This window comes from Phodopus roborovskii, unplaced genomic scaffold, assembly GCF_943737965.1.
Source record: "Phodopus roborovskii unplaced genomic scaffold, PHOROB, whole genome shotgun sequence".
In the NCBI taxonomy this organism is placed as follows: Eukaryota; Metazoa; Chordata; class Mammalia; order Rodentia; family Cricetidae; genus Phodopus; species Phodopus roborovskii.
In genome coordinates this window covers 33678547-33699587 of record NW_026126447.1, presented here as the reverse complement: position 1 = coordinate 33699587, position 21041 = coordinate 33678547, and the positions used below count along the sequence as shown (strand labels likewise).

The window sequence follows — 21041 nt, the reverse complement described above, 5'->3', positions numbered from 1 at the left end:
TGTTTAACTTTGAAAATACCTAATATGACTATAAGTTTATTACAGGTGAGAAACTACTAACCTGTATTTTTATATTACATCTTTAAATGAGTTGCATATACACAATACCTCCAACAAAAGTAGAAACATATCTACAGTATAATGAAAATGACCTTAAATTTGTGTCAGTAAACCAAAATCCATTCCAATGTAAAATACTTTGACTTTAATTGTAGGGCCCTACATGGACCCCCGAGGCACCTTAAGCAAACCTGAGATGGGGAGGAACTAAGCTCGAGAACTTGCTTGCTTGACCCTTGATTATTTTCCACTGTGCTGTAAGTCAGTATATGAGCCCACTCCTTGCCCTCAACAAACAGCATTCGCATTCCAGCATTCCTGCTGCATGAATGACCTGATGTCTTTTATTTAATCTCTAGGCCTTCACCCCATTAGATCAGATTAGAGTGTGGGTGCTACAATTACTACTTCCTTTTATGGATTAAAATAGATTCAATAATCTACCCTGTTCCTATCATTCCTATACCATATGCCCCCTTTTTCCCTTTAAAAAGAGATATTTTAATTTAATTCTTTCATTTAGCTTTTTACCTGACTATGACCAACAACTTGCAATAGACCCCTTTAAATAATGACAAACATCCATAACCCATCTTTTGGGAATGTGGATATGGTTTTCTCTAGACAGTTTCCTGTTGTCTTGGGTGCTGGCACAATTTGGGGAACCTTGAGATAATCAGGATAACAGTTTAGTCTTGGTTGGAGTAGTCCATGAGACTGGATCATCTCAGCCAGGAGCCTTGAAGCTGTTCTGGATGCTGGGTCAACCACACTAGTTAACTATAGAAACTAGGCAATGGTGGTACACACCTTTAATCCCAGGACTCGGGAGACAGGCACATGGATCTCTCTGAGTTCAAAGCCACCCTGACCTACACAAGACAGAGCTCACACCTTTAATCCTAGCTCTTGGGATTACATGCCTTTAATCCTAGCACTAGGGATGTGGGAACATGAGTGATACAACTGGGTGTAGAAAGGAATAAAAGGAGACAGGAATTCAGAACTCCTTGCCTCTGAAGATTTGTGGAGACAGGATTGCCATTTCAGCTGGGTAGTGGTAAGATCTACTGACTTGGGTGCTTTAATCTCTGATCTTCAGCTTAAAGCTTGAACCCCAGTTATCTGGGTCTTTTATTTTAGGAGATACACAAGCCAGTTTTGGGTTCACTGATTTTTTTCACTCTCATAGTTAGTGTGTCCTCCATAGGTCCTTTCTCCAGTATGCTTCTAAATTCATGTGCTCTGCTCTTTGCTCAAAATACTTGAGCTGATGTCAGTTATTTAACCCACCCCTCTAATTTAACGATTTGGTGGCCTACATTTCCTGATAAATAGTACTTTATTTGTATCTAACAAATTTTGATTCTGTGTGTTTTCATTTAAAAATATCTTTCTTATCTGATGCAATATTCTCTCCCATTATGATAAATACACAATACCTTCATATTTGAAAAGTAAGTAAGGATTGGATGGTTGTGGTAGACAAAGAACATACTTTTAGTAATGCAAGCCTTCTACATTTAGGGTACCAAATATGCCCAAAATTGGTGAATATTTCATCAGAATACTAAAAGAACATATATTTTGGTTTTTAGGATTTGAGTATCACATAGGTGTTAATCTAAGAAGCATTTCTTAGCTATTGGTGGTTTATACTGTGGATGGATTCTACCTATCATACAGAGGTTTGTGTTAGAACTCCCAAGCAGAATTGTGGATATCCTAAGCAAGAAACAAAAATAATGCTTATACAGAGGTAAAAATAATAAGTTACACTGCTGTTATAAAGTAAAAATACTATAGTCAATGTTCTATCACTGCAGTTTTCTAAGACGGTACATTTAAGCAAGGGTGTTTGGGGGTCCAATAACTTGTGTGCATTATATTTATATTTATAGCATAGTAGGCTATAATTTCTGTATGAGTAATATTCACTGTCTCTAAATGGGGGAAAATATACTATTCAATCAATATATTTGTGCTTAACACATGGCTAAGTTTCCCTCAAACTGAGATTGCATTCATTTCCCCTCAAATTTACTAGGCTGCTTCTCTCAAACCAGAGGACTGATCTCTGCTTGCTGTTTCCACCTCAGTCACCCTCATCCCCAGTCATTGTCTTTTCTTCTTTGTGAGAATACCCTATGCTAACTGCTCACCCTACTTAGCTCTACTTTCAGGGGTTCAGAGGTGGGCATTTGCAGCCGTGTGGTGGTGACACATGCCATTAATCAAAACTCGAGAGGCAGAGGCAGGCAGATCTCTGAGTTCAAGGCCAGCCTGGTCTACAGAGCTAGTTCCAGAATAGCCATGGCTATATAAAGAAACCCTATCTGGGAAAAAAAAAAAAAAAAAAAAAAAAAAAAAGAGGGCGGTGATGTCTGTGGACTGGCTTTGCAGGACTGGCTCAGAAGTTTGGTACTTCCTTGGAGGACTCAACCTTTTCCCTTCCCCTCTGCTTAGGCAGAACTTTTGTGTTTCTGATATTGTCATCTCTCACTCTTGCTAACTGTCTAGAGGGGACTAAGACCTTGTGTGATAGCGACTTTATTAATGACATCGTATTCTTTGGAACACTTAAACCTTCAGATTCTGGGCCAAGGGTGAATTTTCCCAGAGGGTGCTTGCATCTGTGTCTATGATGAGCCTCTGCAGCTCAACAAATTCGGTGATCTTAAAAACACAATGCCTTCCTCATTTCCCTGAAGCACATGCTTACTTAGGAGATTCTATATGGCTAACTCGTGATCAGTACTATATTGGTCAAATATACAATTAAAATTCCTGCCTTAGGCTTATTCTGCTAGTATTACTGTTTTGAGCCAATGCTCCTGGCACTGGTGGCTCAAGCCTTTAATCCCAGTATTTGGGAGGTAGAGGATGCAGGCAGATCTGTGAGTTTCAGGCAAGCCAGGAAGACAGCCAGAGCTACACAAGAAACCCAATATCAAAAAACCAAAAGACATAAACAAAAACTGTGCCTATCAGGGAGACAGGCCTGGTTCTCTGTCAAAAGATGGTTTCAGAAGACTAGCCAGCACTCTGACTAGAAGAAATGAAATCAAGACTGGGACCTGAGCCAGGCATTGTTCTATGTACTTTTAATCCTACAATCTCGAAGAGAAAGGCAAGAGGATCTCTTGAGTTTGAGTTACATAAAGAGTTACAGGCCATGCAAGAACTACAGAGTAGCCTCGCCGCTGCCATGGCGGCAGTTCCGCTGCTCTCCAAAGCTGAGTATCTGAAGTGTTACTTATCTGCGGCAGATGCCAGCTCCGAAGGAGGTCCAGAGTCTGTTCGGAAGCGGCACAAAAAACGGCCGGAGCCGGGAGGCACGGGTGGCAAGGGAATGCAGATTGTTGATGATGATGTGGGCTGGGCAGCTATCTCTACCACTAAGCCGGAAAAAGAAGAGGAAGAAGATGGAGATTTGCCTGTGGTGGCTGAGTTTGTGGATGAACGTCCAGAAGAGGTAAAGCAGATGGAGGCCTTCCGCTCCAGTGCCAAATGGAAGCTTCTGGGAGACCACAGTGAAGATGGACATTTCCATCATGATGACCAAGATCCATCTCCTCCTAGGAGGGCCCGTCATGACACCCCAGATCCATCTCCTTCCAGGAGGACCCGTCATGATACACCAAATCCATCTCCTCCTAGGAGGGCCCGTCATGATACCCCAGATCCGTCTCCTCCCAGAAGGACCCGTCATGATACCCCGGATCCCTCTCCTCCAAGGCGAGCCCATCATGACTCAAACACATCTCCTCCCAGAAGGGTCCGCCATGACTCAGATGCTTCTCCCCTCAGGAAGTCTCATCATAATTTTTCAGGTGTATCTCCTAGGAGAGGTCACCATGGTTCCTCAGGTATCTCTTCCCCCAGCAGGGCCCATAATCACTCCCCAGACACAGCCCACCATAGGAGAACTGTTGATGCTTCAGACCCACAGCATCTCAGGAGGCCACATCATGACTCCCCTGATTTGGAACTGCCCAGAACCAAAAGTAGTAAAGCTACAGAAAGATCCTGTAACAAGACTGTACACCAGAGGAGCCAGGGATCCTCTCACCCATCAGTCTCCAAGAACAGCAAGTATGGCCGTGACTCAGACCTTTCTCCACGGAAACGGCAAGCAAAAGCTCATGTTGGAGCTAAGAAGCAGCTTGATCCTAAAGGTGTCTGCCAAAAAGCCTCCGATTCAGATCTTTCTCCTCCACGCCAAAAACAAAATTCAGGACACCAGGATTCTGATTCAGATCTATCACCACCACGGAATAGACAGAGACGTCAGAGCTCTGACTCTGACCTCTCTCCACCCCGGAGAAGACAGAGAACCAAATCTTCTGATTCTGATCTCTCTCCTCCTCGAAGGAGTCCCCGTCCTGGGAAGAAGACTGCACACATGTATTCCGGAGCGAAAACTGGGTTGGTTACTGATGTTCAGCAGGAGCAGCAAGAGCTCAAGAAACAGGACCAAGACATCACATTCGCTGAAACTGTATTTCGAGACAAGTCAGGTCGGAAGAGGAATTTGAAGCTGGAGCTCCGGGAACAGAGGAGAAAAGCAGAGAAGGACTCAGAGCGAGATGAGCTATATGCACAGTGGGGGAAAGGGCTTGCCCAGAGCCGGCAACAGCAGCAGAATGTTGAGGATGCAATGAAGGAGATGCAGAAGCCTCTGGCCCGCTATATCGATGATGAAGATCTGGATCGGATGTTAAGAGAGCAAGAAAGAGAAGGGGACCCGATGGCCAACTTCATTAAGAAGAACAAGGCTAAGGAGAACAAGCATAAGAAAGTGAGACCTCGCTACAGTGGGCCTTCACCTCCTCCCAATAGATTCAGTATCTGGCCTGGATACCGCTGGGATGGAGTGGACAGATCTAATGGCTTTGAACAGATCTAATGGCTTTGAACAGAAGCAATTTGCCAGACTTGGCAGCAAGAAAGCTGTGGAGGAGCTAGCCTACAAGTGGAGTGTTGAGGACATGTAACTTCTTCAAGGCTCTGTGGTGGTGGTAGCACAGACAGCCTGACTTCAGCTCTAATGGTTGTCTTGCTAACAGACAGACCTCAACTCGCTGTCAGTTCTGACTTTTGGACGAGGCCCTAACTTTGGCTGTGTCCATGTTGTCTATGGCTGGCTTCGGCAGAACACAAGTGACTTCTTTATCCCAGGGTTTGTTCCTAGCCAATGCTTTTCTTTTTCTTTTTAAAAATAAACACATATTTATTTTGTTTTTTTTTTTTTTTAAAAAAAAAACTACTGAGTAATCCCTATTTTCTAAAAAGGACTGGGATATGATATAGGATGATGACTCACACTTATATCAAGAGGTAAAAACAGCACTGCCACTTCTTTGGGTCTATTCTAGGCAAACAAAAACATCAAAAAAGAAAGACAAATAATTAGTCAACCATGATTACATACTCCTTTAATTTCAATGTTCTATATACAAAAACTAGCCAAACTATGTGTTCAAGGCTAGAGGTTTCTACATGGAGTTCCAAGTCATTCCATGTCACATAATGAGATGCTGTCACTGACCATTTTGCAGCTGGAAAGAAGACAAGGGTGTTAAGAGCAGACTGGTCTTACTGAGGACACAAGGCCCAGCACCCACACCACATGGCTTCCAACCAACTCTATGTAGCTAAAGATTCAGAGAGGTCCTAAGTCCAATGGCTCTCTGTCCCCATACTTTTCTTTTTAGGAACCAGGTTAAAAAAATAGCTTGGCACAGTATATTTTCTCAGCTTGAGCCATTGCATGAAGTAACTATTGTAGTCCTTGAGAGTGAGGTACATGAGGGTATATTCAGCTAGCACCTTCAATGGCTGCTTCTTCCCCTCTGATGTGGAATCTTTCTCCAATGGTTCCTTCTTCTGTCGAGAGAAACCATTCTTTGTTCCTACACATCTTTCCCAGAAGCCATGCTCGGTCTGGTGCAGATTGAGCACATGTAGTCTGCACCGCCTGAGGGTCAAACAGGAAGGAGGTTCAGATGACGGGATATAATCTTACAGATCTCACATCTCAACCTCCCTGCACCACATTTACTTTGAATTCCACCCTTCCCTTCAACTCCAACTCAGACTCACTCACCTGGGCCAAACAGTCTCATTAGTCAGCCAATCCATCCCATCCAGCACAGCCTGGAAATTATCCACTTTGACATATTTTATCAGGGACCCAAGAGGCAGGCAGGGGAAGGGCCAAGTTTTTACCATGGCCTTTACAACCTTTGTTTTTCGATTAATGAAGGCCTGCTCAAACAGTGGTGGAAAGAGAAAGATGGGCAGGTCATCCAGAACAAACATGGTCAAATCTTCATCTGCCAGCAGCCCTTGAATGGCCAGCTGCTCCAGAGTGGGCACCGCCTGGTAGCTCATCCTGAGGGGTTCAGGTAAGGAGATTCTGTGGAAGCATCCAGAAAGAGAACTCTTCAGACCAAAGCTTAAGAAAGGCCTTTGCTCCTCCAATCATAAAAATCACCTCAGGGTCAGAATCATTGACCAGATGGTGGGGACCTGGTTTTCCCATTTGACTTTCTGTCTGCTGCTCTCACAGCCACAGCTCCACCCAGCAGCATGGTGGAGTGTGGACCAGCTACATGAAGAGTGGCTTCCATTCTACCCAATCCCAACCCCTGCTGCCCTGAATCCTACTCTACCTGGGAGTGGGTAACCTGGAGAGAGTGGATCTCCATCCTGTTATGGTGAACCTTTGCTGCATAAAACCCTCAACAAGAAATGTTTCCTGTGAAATCTTCCCTCTCTTGTTCTCTCTTGAACTCAAGAGGCCTGGCTGGAAACAATCTGTGAAATGGGTACAGTTACATTTCTTTTAAGAACCTGAGTCTGGAAAGGGAGGTGTGAGGGAGTGGTGCGCTCACCTTTAATCCCAGAACTTGGGTGACAGAGGCAGGGGTATCTCAATGAGATTCGGGACAGCCTGGTCTCCAAAGAGTTCCAGGACACCCGGAACTGTTACATAGAGAAACACTGTCTCAAAACCAAACCAAAAGAAAAGAAAGAAAGCCTTGAATCATAGCCCAATGTTTTGGGGGGAGGAGGCAGGAGAATTGCAAATGTGACATTAACTTGGGACAAGGACAGTGTCCAACCCAAGCACAGACCTGAAATGAAACCAAAGCTTTTAAACAGTAATGGTGAAAGATAAGCAAGCACCACTGTTAGAAACAGCTGGAGAGTCTGAGGTCTGTACCCAAGAAGACCCGCATGTTACATGCAATGTAGGAGCACACACGTCTGAGCAAATAGACTCTAGTGTTAGCCTTAACTGCACTACATTTCCCTTTGGAGGGGGCAGTTCAAGACAGGGTCTTTCTGTGTAGCCTTGGCTGTCCTAGAAGTCTCTGTAGAGAATGCAGGTCTGCAACTCAGACCAATCTGCTCTGCTTCCCAATGCTGAGAATAAAGGTATGTACAACTACTGCATGGTTACTTTTTAGTTTCTTAGTTATATGTTTTATTGTTGTCCCTATGAGACATGTCTGGCCTCTGATACTTGCTATGTAAACTAGGCTGGTCTTCTACTGACCATTTCTGTCTACCTGACAGATCTGGGATTCACCGCAAATACCTCCACCCAAGGCTTTTATCTCACTTAGAAACTAACTCTCCCTATGTACTCCAGGCTAGCCTGGAACTGAAGACTGCACACCTCAGCTCAGCCCACCAAGTTTGAGCTGCCACCCACTTTTTGCCTTTTAATTAATTTGACATCTTATATGGACTTGTGAAGTTCCGCTTATTGAGGGTCCTACCTGACATAACTTTTAAGCTACCAGCTTCAGCGACCAAAAGGTGAGATTAGTAGTTTGTTTTCCCACTCTGTTCCCAATATTGTTCTAGGGGTCCATGTAAAAAGAAATGTCTACTTATACCAGGAGTTGAGGATAGAATGCATTCACTTAGAGCCCTGGCTGTTCTTCTAGAGAACCTGGGTTCAGTTCCCAGTACCTACAAGGTAGCTCACACCATATAGTGCAAGCCAAGATCCCTCCATCTTGATTCTTGCTGAGGCCATTTCAGGATTAACTAGAATTTCACCTTCTTGATGGAGAATCCCATCGAAAATGACCCAGACTATACTAGGAACCCAAGCTCAGGATAGCCTATGTTATTTATCTTAGCCTGTTTGTGCTGCAACCCCCTCCATTCACTGCTTATCTTGGCTTCTGTTCCTCTCCATCCTTTGTGAAGATCCACCCTCCTCCCTGCAGCCAGTAGGTAAAATGCCAGATGCAAAAGCATGGTACTCAGGCCACACCTAAGTCGCTGGAATACTAGAGTGTGTGTGCTCCCAGCTGGCTCCTATAAAGCTTTCAATTGGCTGTAAACTGTGTGTGAGAGATAATTTTAGGTGGGCTACTTGTAACAATGAGTAACTCCAATTCCAGGGGACCTGACCGCATCTTCTGTTTCCACACAAAACACACGTGGTGAACACATGTTCAGACAAACTGATAAAACTATCAACAAAGGAAATCTCAAACTGGGTCTTGGTGTTGCAAGCCTTTAACCCCAGGTAGACACAGGATTGTATCTGACTTCAAAGCCAGTCTGATATACAGAGTGAGTCCTTGATGCCCAGGGAAACTCAGAGAAACCCTGTGTCTATAAAACAAAGCCACAACAACAAATGACTAGGGACTGTAATCCCGGCTGGGGGTGGGTGGGTGTCTGCAGCCTGAAAGCAGAGTCTTTGAGATCAACCTGAGCCATTAGAGAACCTATATAAAAGGAGTAACCAAAGATCACCCAGACCTGGCAGTGAAGGCCTAGAAGGATTTCTGTCAGTTCAAGACCAGCCTCATCCACTTGTCCAAGACAACCAGAGCTACACTATGAGATCCTTTCAAAACTAAAATATTTTAGGGTGTTGCTCCCTTTGAGCTCCTCCCATTGTGCTGTTTTCATGATTACCCTTTAGTAAATCCATGTTCACTCTGCATTAAAAGAAAGGAATCTTTATTGGGCAGTAGTTAGTGGCCCAGCAATTTAATCTCAGCACTCTGGAGTCACAGGCAGGGGAATCACTGAGTTGAACCCAGCCTGGTCTACAGGAGCTAGTTTCAGGACAGGGTCCAAAGCTCCACAGAGAAACCCTGTCTCCAACCCCACCCACAAAAAAGAGAAACCAGTCTTTTAAAGGCAGCTGGAGATGCAGCTGGGTGCTGTGTGCTTACACAGCTCACAGGAGGCCTGGCTCTTCTGTCCTCAGCACCCTGATCAACTGGCCACTTAGGCTCATGCCACAATTGCCAGCACTCAGAAGGTGGAGGCAGGAGGATGGATTCGAGTCAGAGACATCTCAGTTAAATACAGATTCTAGGTTAGTGTGGCCTCCAGGGAACCCTGTTTCAAAACAGCAAAACCAACAACCAACAAAAAAGCCAAGCCATGGGTGCTGGGGAGAGATCCCTGGCAGAGGACCTGGGTGTGGTTCCCAGCAGCCACGTGGTAGTGCAAACCAAACACATTTCCAGTCCCAGGGGATCCCATGTTTCTTATGACATCCTAAGGCATCAGGTACATATGTGGTACAAATACAAATGTGGGCAAAACACCCACTCACATGAAATAATCTTAAAAATTATCTTTAAAAGCCAGAAATGTGAAACTCAACTGAAAAATAAGAGACTAGACTTTGGTCAACCTAGGCATAAACACCAGGGTTAGAAAGCCGAGTCAGTGGAGACACATTCTTGTAACTCCAGCATTCCAGAAAGTCAAGCAGGAGGACTACCATTCCAGCCAGCCTGAGCCAGACCACCACTGCTGTTCCTCTAGACAGGATCTCTCTGTGTAGATATGGTGGTTCTGGAACTCACTATGTGGGTCAGGTCAGCCTCAAGCTCAGAGATCCACCTGCCTCTGTATTCTTAGTGCTGGGTTAAAGGTATGCACCGCCACACCTGGCATCCAAGTTTTGACTTTGAAGCAATTTTTAAAATGTGTGTTCTATTATGTGTGTGCACATTCATGCCATCTGTCCTCAATTGTTTTGTGTGGAAATGAGGGAACAATTTGCTACTTTCATTCCATCTTGTAGTTCTAAAGGAGCAAAACCCTAGCTCAAGAAAAATAAATAAATAAATAAAAACATGAATTCACAGACAAACAACATTTGAGGTGAAGACAACCTACACTTAGAGCCAAAAAACAGTCTTCAATCTGCTCATCAGGGGAGGGAGGAATGAGTAGTCTGTGTTACCACTATTTAATGTCCCCAGTGGGAAGCGGCTGGGCTGGGCTAGCTGGATTGGGTCTCCTCATATTGGTGAGGGACTTACCAGATGCAGACACTGGTGACTGGTCTCCTAGTTCCGGCAAGCTCAGCAGGTGACTCTTAGATTCCAAGTGTCTCCTCTGGCTCCTCTGAGGCTTTTATTCACCCATACCTCATTTGGTCAGTTTACAGTTTTATTCTCCAACCACAGGCTGCCAAGTCATCAAATTGCTCGAGACTCAACCTATTTAATACTAATCGGGATTAGGTGTGTAAGATTGGCTTGATTGATTGGCCTCAGGACCATCTGAACAGAGGCTAGACAGGGAGAGAGGCGAGAACCCATTCATGAACTCCGTGCAGAACAGTGTCCTTTCTCTTCTTCTTCATGAAATATCTGTTTCGAATCCGGAAATTTTATGTATCCCAGGTTGATCTAGAATTTTCTAAGTAGCTTAAGATAGGCAAGAACCTACAGCATGTCCTCTGTGTCTCTAAAACGCTGCTGTTACAGGAGTGAACCTCAAAGCCCACTTTATTTACAGGTATTTTTTGGCACACGACTCAAAACCGGAGAGAAATTTTGTCTGCAGAACTGTGGATTGGGATGTCCAAGGCTGGAAGCCTCTGAAGGTGGGAATTGTGGCACACAGGGCGGGAGAAAGCAAGCAACATAGGGAGGCATGCTGTCCATGACTCCATGGTGATGACCATCAGTAGCCTTTGACTTTTCGCTGTGTATTCTCTCAAGGCAGTCTAGAGCCCAGCCAGCATCCCCGGTCCTCTCATCTTTAACAGAATCATCCAAGACCCAGGGAAATGCTGCAGGCTTACAATCCCAGCTACTCAGGAAGCAGAAACTGGAGAGTGATAAATTCAGTGCCTGTTGTACACAGTGACCTCATTACCAAGCCTATCACTTAGAAAGACCCTGCCCCCAAAGCCAGAAGATGATGGACAGAATGCACACATTTGTAATCCTAGAAGTTTGGAGGCGGGAGCTCCCTGTGAGGTCAATATGAGCCCGCTCTATGTCAGGTGGTTGTGGTTAAGGCTATTACTGCCAGCACTCAGGAGGCAGAAGCAGGTGTATCTCCTTTCAAGGCCAGCATGGTCTACAGATCTAGTTTCAGGAAGGGTCCAAAAGCTACACAGAGAAACCTGACCCCTCTGCCCCCTCCCCCCCCAAAAGAACCCTGTCAGTTCTTGTCACCCCAGGGTAGATATGAACACTTACAGTCAGACAAGGCAGAGTGGGGGGTGGGGCACACCTGCAATTCCAGCCCTTGGAATGCAGAGCCAGAGGCATCTGAGTTGAAGGCCAGTCTGGCTACAAAGAGAGTTCTGGGACTCCAGGGCTATACAGAGAAACTCTGTCTAGAAAAACAAAAGCAAAATGAAGCAAACAAACAAAACCAACACTTTTGTTGTTGCTGCTATTGTTTTTTATTTCTTTTCTTTCTTTCTTTTTTATCCCCCCCCCTCCCGGCAGGGTTTCTCTGAATTGCTTTGCAGCCTGTCCTAGAACTAGCTCTGTAGACCAGACTGGCCTCAAATGCACACAGATTCACCTGCCTCTTCCTCCCCAGTGCTGGGATTAAAGGCATGCACCACCAATGCCTAGCTAAATTTCTCTGTAGCTTTGGAGTTTGTTCTGGAACTTGCTTTGTAGACCAGGCTGTTCTGCCACTAAGAAAGATTTGCCTGCCCCTGCCTCTCCAGTGCTGGGAGCAAAGGTGTGCACCATAACTGCCAGCCGATATTTTTATTTGCTTGTTTTGTATTACAAAAGAAGATTTCTCTGTATAACATCACTGGCTATCCTGAAACTCGCTGTGTAGAGCAGGCTGGACTCCAACTCAGATATCCTTTTGGCTCTGCCTCCCAAGGGCTGGAATAAAAGACCTTTGCCACTACAACCTGTCAACAAATATTTTAATACCTAGAGAGCTAGGACATATTGAGCACACTCACCTGGTCTATAAGGTATCATAGGTGAAATATGAAACTGCAAAAGGTAAAAGGAAGTCAAGTTTGGAGGCAAGATCTACATAGGGAATTCCAGGAGGCCAAAGCTGGGTGTTGAAATCCTGCCCCAGTAAAGCCAAAGGAAATATAAAAGGAAATAGGGTGACTTGTACTCTCAATCCCAGTGAGGCAGAGGCAGAAGGATCTCTGTGAGTTCAGGCTCTGTAGTCTCACAAGGCAGCCAGCCTGGTCTCCATAGTGAGTGCCTGAAAAGGCAGAGCAACAAGACAGTCTGTGTCAAAAAAGAAGAGAACTATGACTGCATTCTTTTCCTTCCCTCCTCCCTTCCCTTTCCTTTCCTTTCTTTTTTCCTTTCTTCTTTCTTTGTTTCTCTTTTTTGTTGTTGTTTCTTGTTTTGTTTTTAGAGACTCAGTTTCTCTAAGTAGTCCTGGCTGTCCTAGAACTCACTCTGAAGACAAGGATGGTCTCAACTCAAAGATCCAGTCAGGCTCCCTCTTCCTGTGGAGTGCTGGGATTAAAAGCATGTGCCACCACCTGACTTTTTGTTTTGACACAGGGTCTTTCTAAGTAGCTCTTGCTGTCCTAAAACCCATTATGTAGACTAAGGTGGCCTTCAACTCTCAGAGATCCCTCTGCCTCTTCTCCCAAGTGCTGGGATTAAAGCTATGCACCCCCACACCCAGCAAAGAAAACTGTCTTAATTTAGATTAACTTGCTCTAGAGAGGCTGAGACAGGAGGATTGCATAATTGATTAAGTCTGCTCTAAATCTAGGCTAGCCAGCAAGATTCTACCTGAAAACAAAACAAACCCCCAGAAAGCCTAGTATAGCTGGTGCAGTCCTCCTTGATTCCAGGGTTTTGGATGCAAAGATAGGAGGATTTCAGTGAGTTTGAGGATAGCAACTTGGTGACACTGTGTCTCAAAGACAACAATATAGAAAAAAGAAAGAGAAAGAAAAAAAGAAACAGCTTTTTTCATGGGGAGGGCCACCTGGGACTTCAAGTATATGTCCCCACCTGTTGTTCTTGTCATGGTGGGGATAATTGAGGGTTTTCTGTATGTTAGTTACCCATTCTACCTATTGGGCTTCAATATAGAACCTGGTTCCAAATGTATTTTGAGATCATGATTTCTTTGCACCCATCTTCACTGATTAGCAATCATAATATCTTCCCATACTCCACAGACACAACATCGCTGCACCTTAAAAGTGGTGGCCAGGTTAATGTCCAAGATAGACCTCAGAGAGTGAGCCTACAGCTTCTCAAGAAGCCAAACTGCAATCATAGAAAACTCTTTCCTTACTCTGTTGAGCAAGATACATCCTATAAGATAAGACTCTTATTTGAATCTTAAGGATCCTGTATCCATATGTTATGTGTCTGTCTTGAACCACGAGGAAGGAAAGAGACAATACTTCTGGGTTCCAAAGGCTTTAATAAATCACCATAAAGAGGGGGACCACATAAGAGGGGTCACGGATCGATCTGGGCTGCAGGACAAGGACGGGAGCCTTGTTTCTTCTGGTAGCCCCCAACAGTAGCCGAAGTGGGGTTCATAAGCACAAGACCCACAACCATTTGTTGCCAAGTTACATTTTCCACCAAGCAAAACTCAGAGATTGTATAGCCTCTCACTTTCTTTGGAAATAAAAGCATAACCACTCTCCCAAGATAGCACCCTTGACTTCTTTTTTGAGGTCAAATTATATTTTAAATATGTAGGTTGGTTTAGTCTAGCAGTTACCACAATTGAATAATTCCTAGCTGTTATCACTCATTGATTAGCAATCAAAACATTTAAAGACAACACAATAACAGACAGGATCCAGACTTTGTGTGTATTTCCCGTTTTTATGTGGCTTTTCTGTTATATCACTTCATTCCCTTTTTAAGGACTTTATTATTTTTAAGTTAATTCTAAGTTATTTTTAATATTCCAATTCCAGTTCCCCCTGCCTCCCCTGCTCCCTTTCCCCTCTTTCCCCATCCAACCTTCCATCAGCTCATCACAGAGGATAAGACCTCCCCTAGGATATCAATTAAGTCTGTCTCATCACCTTGTTGAGGCAGGACAAAGTACCTCCTCTCCCAGACCCCCTTATCTAGACTGAGCAAGGTATCTCTCCATAGAGAAAGGACTCCTCAAAGTCAGTTTATGCAATGCACTTAGGTCTTAGTCCCACTACGACTGACCTCATATACTGCCTAAGCCACACCACTGTCACCTCTATTTAAGGGTCCTAGTTCAGTCCCATACTGGTTTCCCAGTTGACAACAGAGTTGGTGATCTCTTACTAGCTTGGATCGGCTGATTCTGTGGGGTTTTCCCCATCATGGTCTTGACACCTTTGTTCACATAAGTAGTCCTCCCTCATTTTGTCTCTGGGAGGTCAGGACAATAATTAGTTATAGAACTTGGTATCTGCATCCATCTGTTTTTAGAAGAGAGATCTAGCTTCTCTGGGGTCTTTATTATTTTAATTCTAAGCATACTTCATATTTTTATGACTGTATCCTTCTTTGCTCTCTCAAACCTTTGTACATATTTAATCTCACTGTAACATGTTTAAAGGGTTTTATTTAGTTAGTTAGTTATTTGTCTAGATATGTCTTTACTGAGCATCTGTAATCCTTTTTGTCTGGATGAGCAAAATCCATAAACTACCATGCAGCTTGCTATGGGAGCTCCTATTCAAGCCCACAGGCACCACCTGGGGAGAGGCCCCTGGGTATCAAACAATAAACGCTCAGCCAATAGCTTAGACTTCTTACTAACTTTTTATATAATTTTCTATTCTTATTTTTTGCATTATGCCTGTATGTACATTCCTGTTAGGGTGTCAAATCTTGGATGTACAGAAGGTTATTAGCTCCCATGTGGGTGCTGAGAATTGAGCCCAGGTAATCTGGGTGAGCAGTTAGTGTTCTTTAACTGCTGAGCCATCTTTCCAGCACACTAACTGACTCTTACAACTTAAATTAACCCATTCCTATTCATCTATGTGTTGCTCCAAAGCTTGTGGCTTTTGTCTCCCTTTCATGCCCTGCCTCCTTTCTGTCTGACTGGCAAATCCTTTGACTCTATCCTCATTCTTCCCAGAATTCTCTCTGCCCCCCAAATCCTGCCTAGAGGCAATACTTATTTCCAGTGTACCAAGATTGTTCCACTGCTCCCTGAGCTCTAGGCATCCTTTCATTCAGAAAGAGTTACAGACTGGCTGGTGCCAGTTTACACACCATCTCTAGCTCCATTGGAACCACAGGAGCTGCCCCACATTGGGCACACAATAATCTTTAATGTAAAAGAAAAAGAAAAGCTAGGCTATGTTTGCAGGACAGCTCTTCATCCCTCCTCCACTGAGCAATGCTTGAGGTGGTATCTTTGAAAGCAGACACTCTTCTAGGCAGACTCTGGAGACTCCTAGCAATCCTCCTGCCTCAGCTGAACTAAGGATAGGAAGTGACAAGAGCCACAACCCCGTGAAAGGCTGGCGATTTCTTCAAAAGCAAGGAAACATACAAAATGATGTCCTTCACCATGAAACACATAGTGTAGTCTTACAGAGAATGGTGTGAACCATGTTGAACATATATTTGTTTGTCATTTTGCTGAGAGCTGAAAATAAAATTATGAAAAGCAGGATGTGGTGGCCCACAATGTAACTGCAGCCTAGAGGGACCTATGTAGTGAGATGAGGAGTATAAGACAAATTATACTGAGGCCAGTCTGGGCTACATCAGAGCTGTTCTATAATAATAATAATAATAATAATAATAATAATAATAATAATAATAATAAAAATCCTGAGCGGGAGAGTGGACATTGTCAAATGCAGTTCTTCATGGAATGAGATGGCATTTTGTTGCCAGTATTAATATGACTAATTGTATCAGTGACTTTTTTCTGTTGGTGTTTCAGATGGGTTCTTATTCTGTTGTCCATGGCCAATCTCCTGGTTTAGTTCCCAAGTGCTACTGGGATTATAAATGTGCCAGCATCCAAGATGAATATAGATTTATTTTCTCCTCCCACCCCTTTTTAAGGTAGGTTCTATGTAGTCTTTTAATGTCTGGAACTCAATAAGTTGACCAGGCTGGCCTCCAATTACAGAGGTCTGCTTATCTCTGTCGCTGGAATGCTAGGATTAAAGGTGTGCACACCCCACTCCCATTTGGATTGATTTTCAAACATTTGTTGTTCATGAGATAGAACCCAGAGCCTGGAGCATGTCAGGTAAGCTCTCAGTCTCACAGCTACATTTTAGTTTCACTTCATAAGCAGGAAAATTCAAAGGGGTTATCAAGTGCTATCGTTAAAATCTCTAAAGTCTCTTGCCTTCCCATCCTAGTTCAGGAAATATAGGTATTCACCACCAGTCCTTGCTGGCATCCAGTCTGTTCCCCAAGAAAAGGAATCCTGTACTCAAGGTTATTTTTAGCCCTGAAGATAATCTTGGATTTTTTTTTAATGAACACAATTTAAACATACATTTATATGCTCATCATATCTGGTCAGGAAAGTAGGGGTCTGAGACTGACTTAATGAGAAGACAGGGACACCTTGGCAAGAAGAATCCAGGCTTAGGGGCCTGGAGAGATGGCTCAGTGGTTAAAAATATTGGCTGGTCTTCCAGAGGTCCTGAGTTCAATTCCCAGGAAGTACATATTGGTTCACAACCATCAATAATGAGATCTGTTTCCTTCTGGCCTGAAGAGATACAGACAGACAGAATACTGTATACATTATAAATAAATGAGATCTAACCCAGCCTTTATGTTGACAAGTACTCTACTGAATGTGGCACATCCCAGAACTTTGGTTGAGGGGCTGTGTGTGCATTAGTATATATTGCATGTATGTATGTATGTTTGTATGTATGTATAACCGAGCATCATGTGTGTGAGTAGTGCATGAGGATGATGGAAGAGAGGTCAGAACCCCTGGAGTTGTGGGTAGAGTCATCTCTGTGCTGCCATTTGACTGTTGGGAACAGAACCTGGGTGATTTGAAAGAACAGCAAGTGTTCTTGACCCCCTCTCCATCTGTCCAACCCCAAACCAGACTCTTTGTTTTGTTTTTTGTTTTCTTTTTTCCAGACTGGGTATGTATGTGTAACATCCCTGGCTGTCCTGGAGCTTGCTTAGTGGACCAGGCTGCCCTGGAAGTCAAAGACATCTGCCTTCCTCTGCTGCCTCTGCCTCCCAAGTGATTGGATTAAAGGTGTGTTCCACCATGTTCAGTTCCAAAACCAGTCTCTTGATGTATTTATTGGAGGTGAAAAGCAGGAATATTCTGTGTGATCTTGAGCTACAATGCTATTCCAGGTGACTGCTGGAGGAAGGGTTAGGTGGGACAGGAAAACACCCTATGTGAACACCTGTGATTCAGCTGGGCCAGACTCCCGACACAGGGATTCAGGCAGTGACTCAGACACCTCCTTTGATCCCTTTTGGCTTTTTGGTATTTATTACTAGTTTGTTTTAGATATCTCTTTTATTGTATGTGTATGAGTGTATTGCCTGCACATAGTATGTGCACCACATGAGTGCACAGTGCCCTGTGAGTTCCAAAGGTGCCATCAGGCCTCCTAAAACTGGAGCTATGGATGGTTGTGAGCCACCATGTGAGCCGTGGGAACCAATCCTGTGTCCCTGACAAGAGCAACAAGTGCTCTTAACTGCTGAGCCATCTTTCCAGTCTCCAAGTTAGTCAGATGTTTTTGGATGTCAGTCCACAGCCACAATATCACTTCAGCAGAACATTAGCCTCTACCCACAACATCCTCTGAACTTATTATTTTGAACTAAGTAGATACGGATGAGGATATGTGACTAAAAGTGCAGCAGCCTGAGGCAGCCAAAGGCCTTAGATTCCCTTGGAATTGGTGTTACAGGAGTGTTATAGATGTCTAACATGGGTGCTGGGAGCAAAACTCAGGTTCTCCTCAAGAGCAGTGCACCCTCTGAACTGATGGGACATTTCTCCAGCCCCTGCATCTATCTATTTTGTGTGTATATGTACACCACAACATTCCAGCTTGGCCTGCATGAGGAGGTCAGAGGAGAAGTTTGGGAGTCAGCCCTCCCTTTCTACTCTGTGGGTCCCCAGGAATAAACTTAGGGTTCCAAGATTGCAGCCAGGTCACTTTAGCTTTGTGGCAAGCTCTGCCACAAAAATGGTTCATAACACAGCAATAAGAGGTTAAATGATTCAAAAATTCCCCGTTGTTATCTGCTTATCCAGGGAAGTAAGGAACTAGGACTAGGTTTACAGACTCATTATCACACTAAGGACAGCTCACATTATTGGTGGTTCTTTTGTTTTGTTTGTTTGTTGTTGTTGTTTGACACAGAGTTTCTCTGGCTTTTGGAGGCTGTCCTAGAACTTGCTCTTATATACCAGGCTGAACTCAAACTCACTGGGAACTCCTGTCTCTGCCTCCTGAGTGCTGGGATGAAAGGCATGCACTACCACCCTCTGGCTGTATTATTGTTGTTAAGGGCTTTCAATTCTTTTAGAACAGGACAGAGACTTTTGCCCCTCTCTTGGAGGCTGTTGTGTGCAGATTGCGGAGCAGAATTTGGAAGTCAGAAGAACAGGGCACACAGAGTGGTGTAACTCACCAGTCTCACCACCCAGGAAATGGAGGAAGGAAGGTCTGGAGTTCAAATCCAATCTTGGCTGTGTGTTCAAAAAGACGGGCAGGGAGGGAGAGAAAAGTGGAGGAGCAGTGTGCTGTAGACCCTGCTCCCTTTGCTCTTCTCTCATTATTTTGCTTCTGCCATCTCTGATGTGCCCACAGTGCCTCCTGCTGTGAGAGTCTGCATCGCAGTCATCTGGCACTCTGGAAACCTTCCTAAGGTAGCAAGTCTGCATTGCTCAGCTGAGATTGACAACTTCAGGCAACCAGCAGCACATGATCAGATGTAAGAGAAGGCCAGCAGGAAGGGAGAAGGAAGGCATTGTCAGAATGGCTTCTCTTTACTTTGATTTCATAGCCAGATATTGGGGTAGGACGATTACTGAGAATTCCAAATCTGTTTGGGCTACACAATAAGTTCCAGGTAGGCATTGGCTATACTGCAATCCCCTCTGAAAAGAAAATCCACAATCATCAAATAAACAAATCTTAGAACCCAGAGTTTGTGGAGAGGTATCACAGAGGATCCCCTGACCTTGATGAAGGCCTGGGATCTTTCTCTTTGCAGCACTGAGACAGGAGTCAATCAGTATTGTGATGCAGTATTCTGAATAGGATTAACAGGATGGAGAGTTAATCCTCCAAACAGATTGCAGTTTGTGGTTGGAGTTTGGACTACAAGGGGGAGGTGAGAGTGGGAAGTTGTATATAAGGGTCAGAGGACCAGAGAAGAAACTCAGAGCCCTGGAGCCTGAGTCATTCTCTGGCTTTGCTGGGAATAGGAGAGCTACCATTGCTGCCTGCCTCAGGTGAGTAATCCTCCTCCATCAAGACACTGCATATACCCCCTACCTCCACTACTTCCATCCCCTGTCCATGGGGGACTTGAGGCACAAGATGATAAATGGGTTCTCATTTGAGTGGCTTCAGAGGTGGAGCTTCAGGGCAATGACTTAGACCCCTTCATTGGTTTGGGGCTGTCCTCATCTCAAACATGTAATGTTGTCTGTTAGTATGTTGTTTGTGTGTTCTGCAGCAGGCCTGCCCTGATGCCAGGCTGGCCATATCCAGATGGACTGATTGGAGTGCAAAATTCTTCTCTCCCAGAACCTGAGTTGTGGGGTCATCAGCATGGACCATCATGGAAACTTCAGACCAATTTATATTTATGTTTTGTTGTTGTTGTCTCTCCCGAGACAAGGTTTCTCTGAAGTCTTGGCTGTCCTGGAACTAGCTCTGTAGACCCAGCTGGCCTTGAACTCATTGACAATAGTATGCCTAGGGCTCTGGACTTAAAGGTGTGTACCACCACCACCACCACCACCACCACCACCCAGTTTGTGATAACTTTGACATGCTGTTGTTTACATTTGCTTGACAATTCTTATTCAGGGGCAAGGGTCCTGTAGAGCAGGATAGTTGGGAACTCTCCAAGTGGTCTGTGAGGCCCACCCTCTTCCCAGAAGTTCTGCTTGAGATTGCATGGCTCTATCACTTCTGGGAATTTGGGTTCTTTACACACAGACTTTGAAACACTGACAGCAGCCAGGGCAGTGTAAATTGACAGTTCATTTCCTCAGATGCTTAAATGCTGTCTATGGCCCAGCTTACAGAGTCCAGGGTACCCCTTCCCAGTGGGACTGGGGTTGAGAGCCACAGGGGCTGTAAATACATATGACAGGGCGAGTACGTGATCACATGTGCCTGTAAGGACTTCACATTCTGCTTGGTGGTTGTTATGGTTTGATACCAACAGATAGTGAGTGGCATGATGGAAACTAAGGATGAGGTATTGTCATAGGTATGACTATGCCCTTCGGAGAGTCTTTGGATGGGAGAGAATAAAGGCTTTCTATATGTTGGCCTGAAAACGTGTTCTTTTGGGCTGGGCAGTGATGATGCACATCTCTGATCCCAGCAGAGGGAAGTGTATCTCTGAGTTCAAGGCTAGTCTGGGCTACCGAGCTAGTTTCAGGACAGCTAGGGCTGTGACACACAGAAACCCTGACTTGAAAAACAAAAAGAAAATAAACTGTGTTCTTTCCAGAAGCCTCCCCAGGACTCTGGACCCCGAGGATCTACAGGA

The 21041-nt window shown here is 44.4% G+C and overlaps 1 protein-coding gene across 1 annotated transcript; it reads left to right on the top strand.

Moving 5' to 3' along the window:
* The first annotated feature begins 3268 nt into the window (after positions 1-3268).
* LOC127224986 (BUD13 homolog) lies at positions 3269-5152 on the top strand. The gene has a single exon (XM_051188249.1). The coding sequence runs from the start codon at positions 3269-3271 to the stop codon at positions 4967-4969; it is 1701 nt and encodes a 566-aa protein (XP_051044206.1). The 3' UTR covers positions 4970-5152.
* Positions 5153-21041: the final 15889 nt, after the last annotated feature.

Excerpts from the sequence above, each read along its gene's own strand:
- LOC127224986 (XM_051188249.1), top strand. The coding sequence starts at position 3,269 with ATGGCGGCAGTTCCGCTGCTCTCCAAAGCTGAGTATCTGAAGTGTTAC.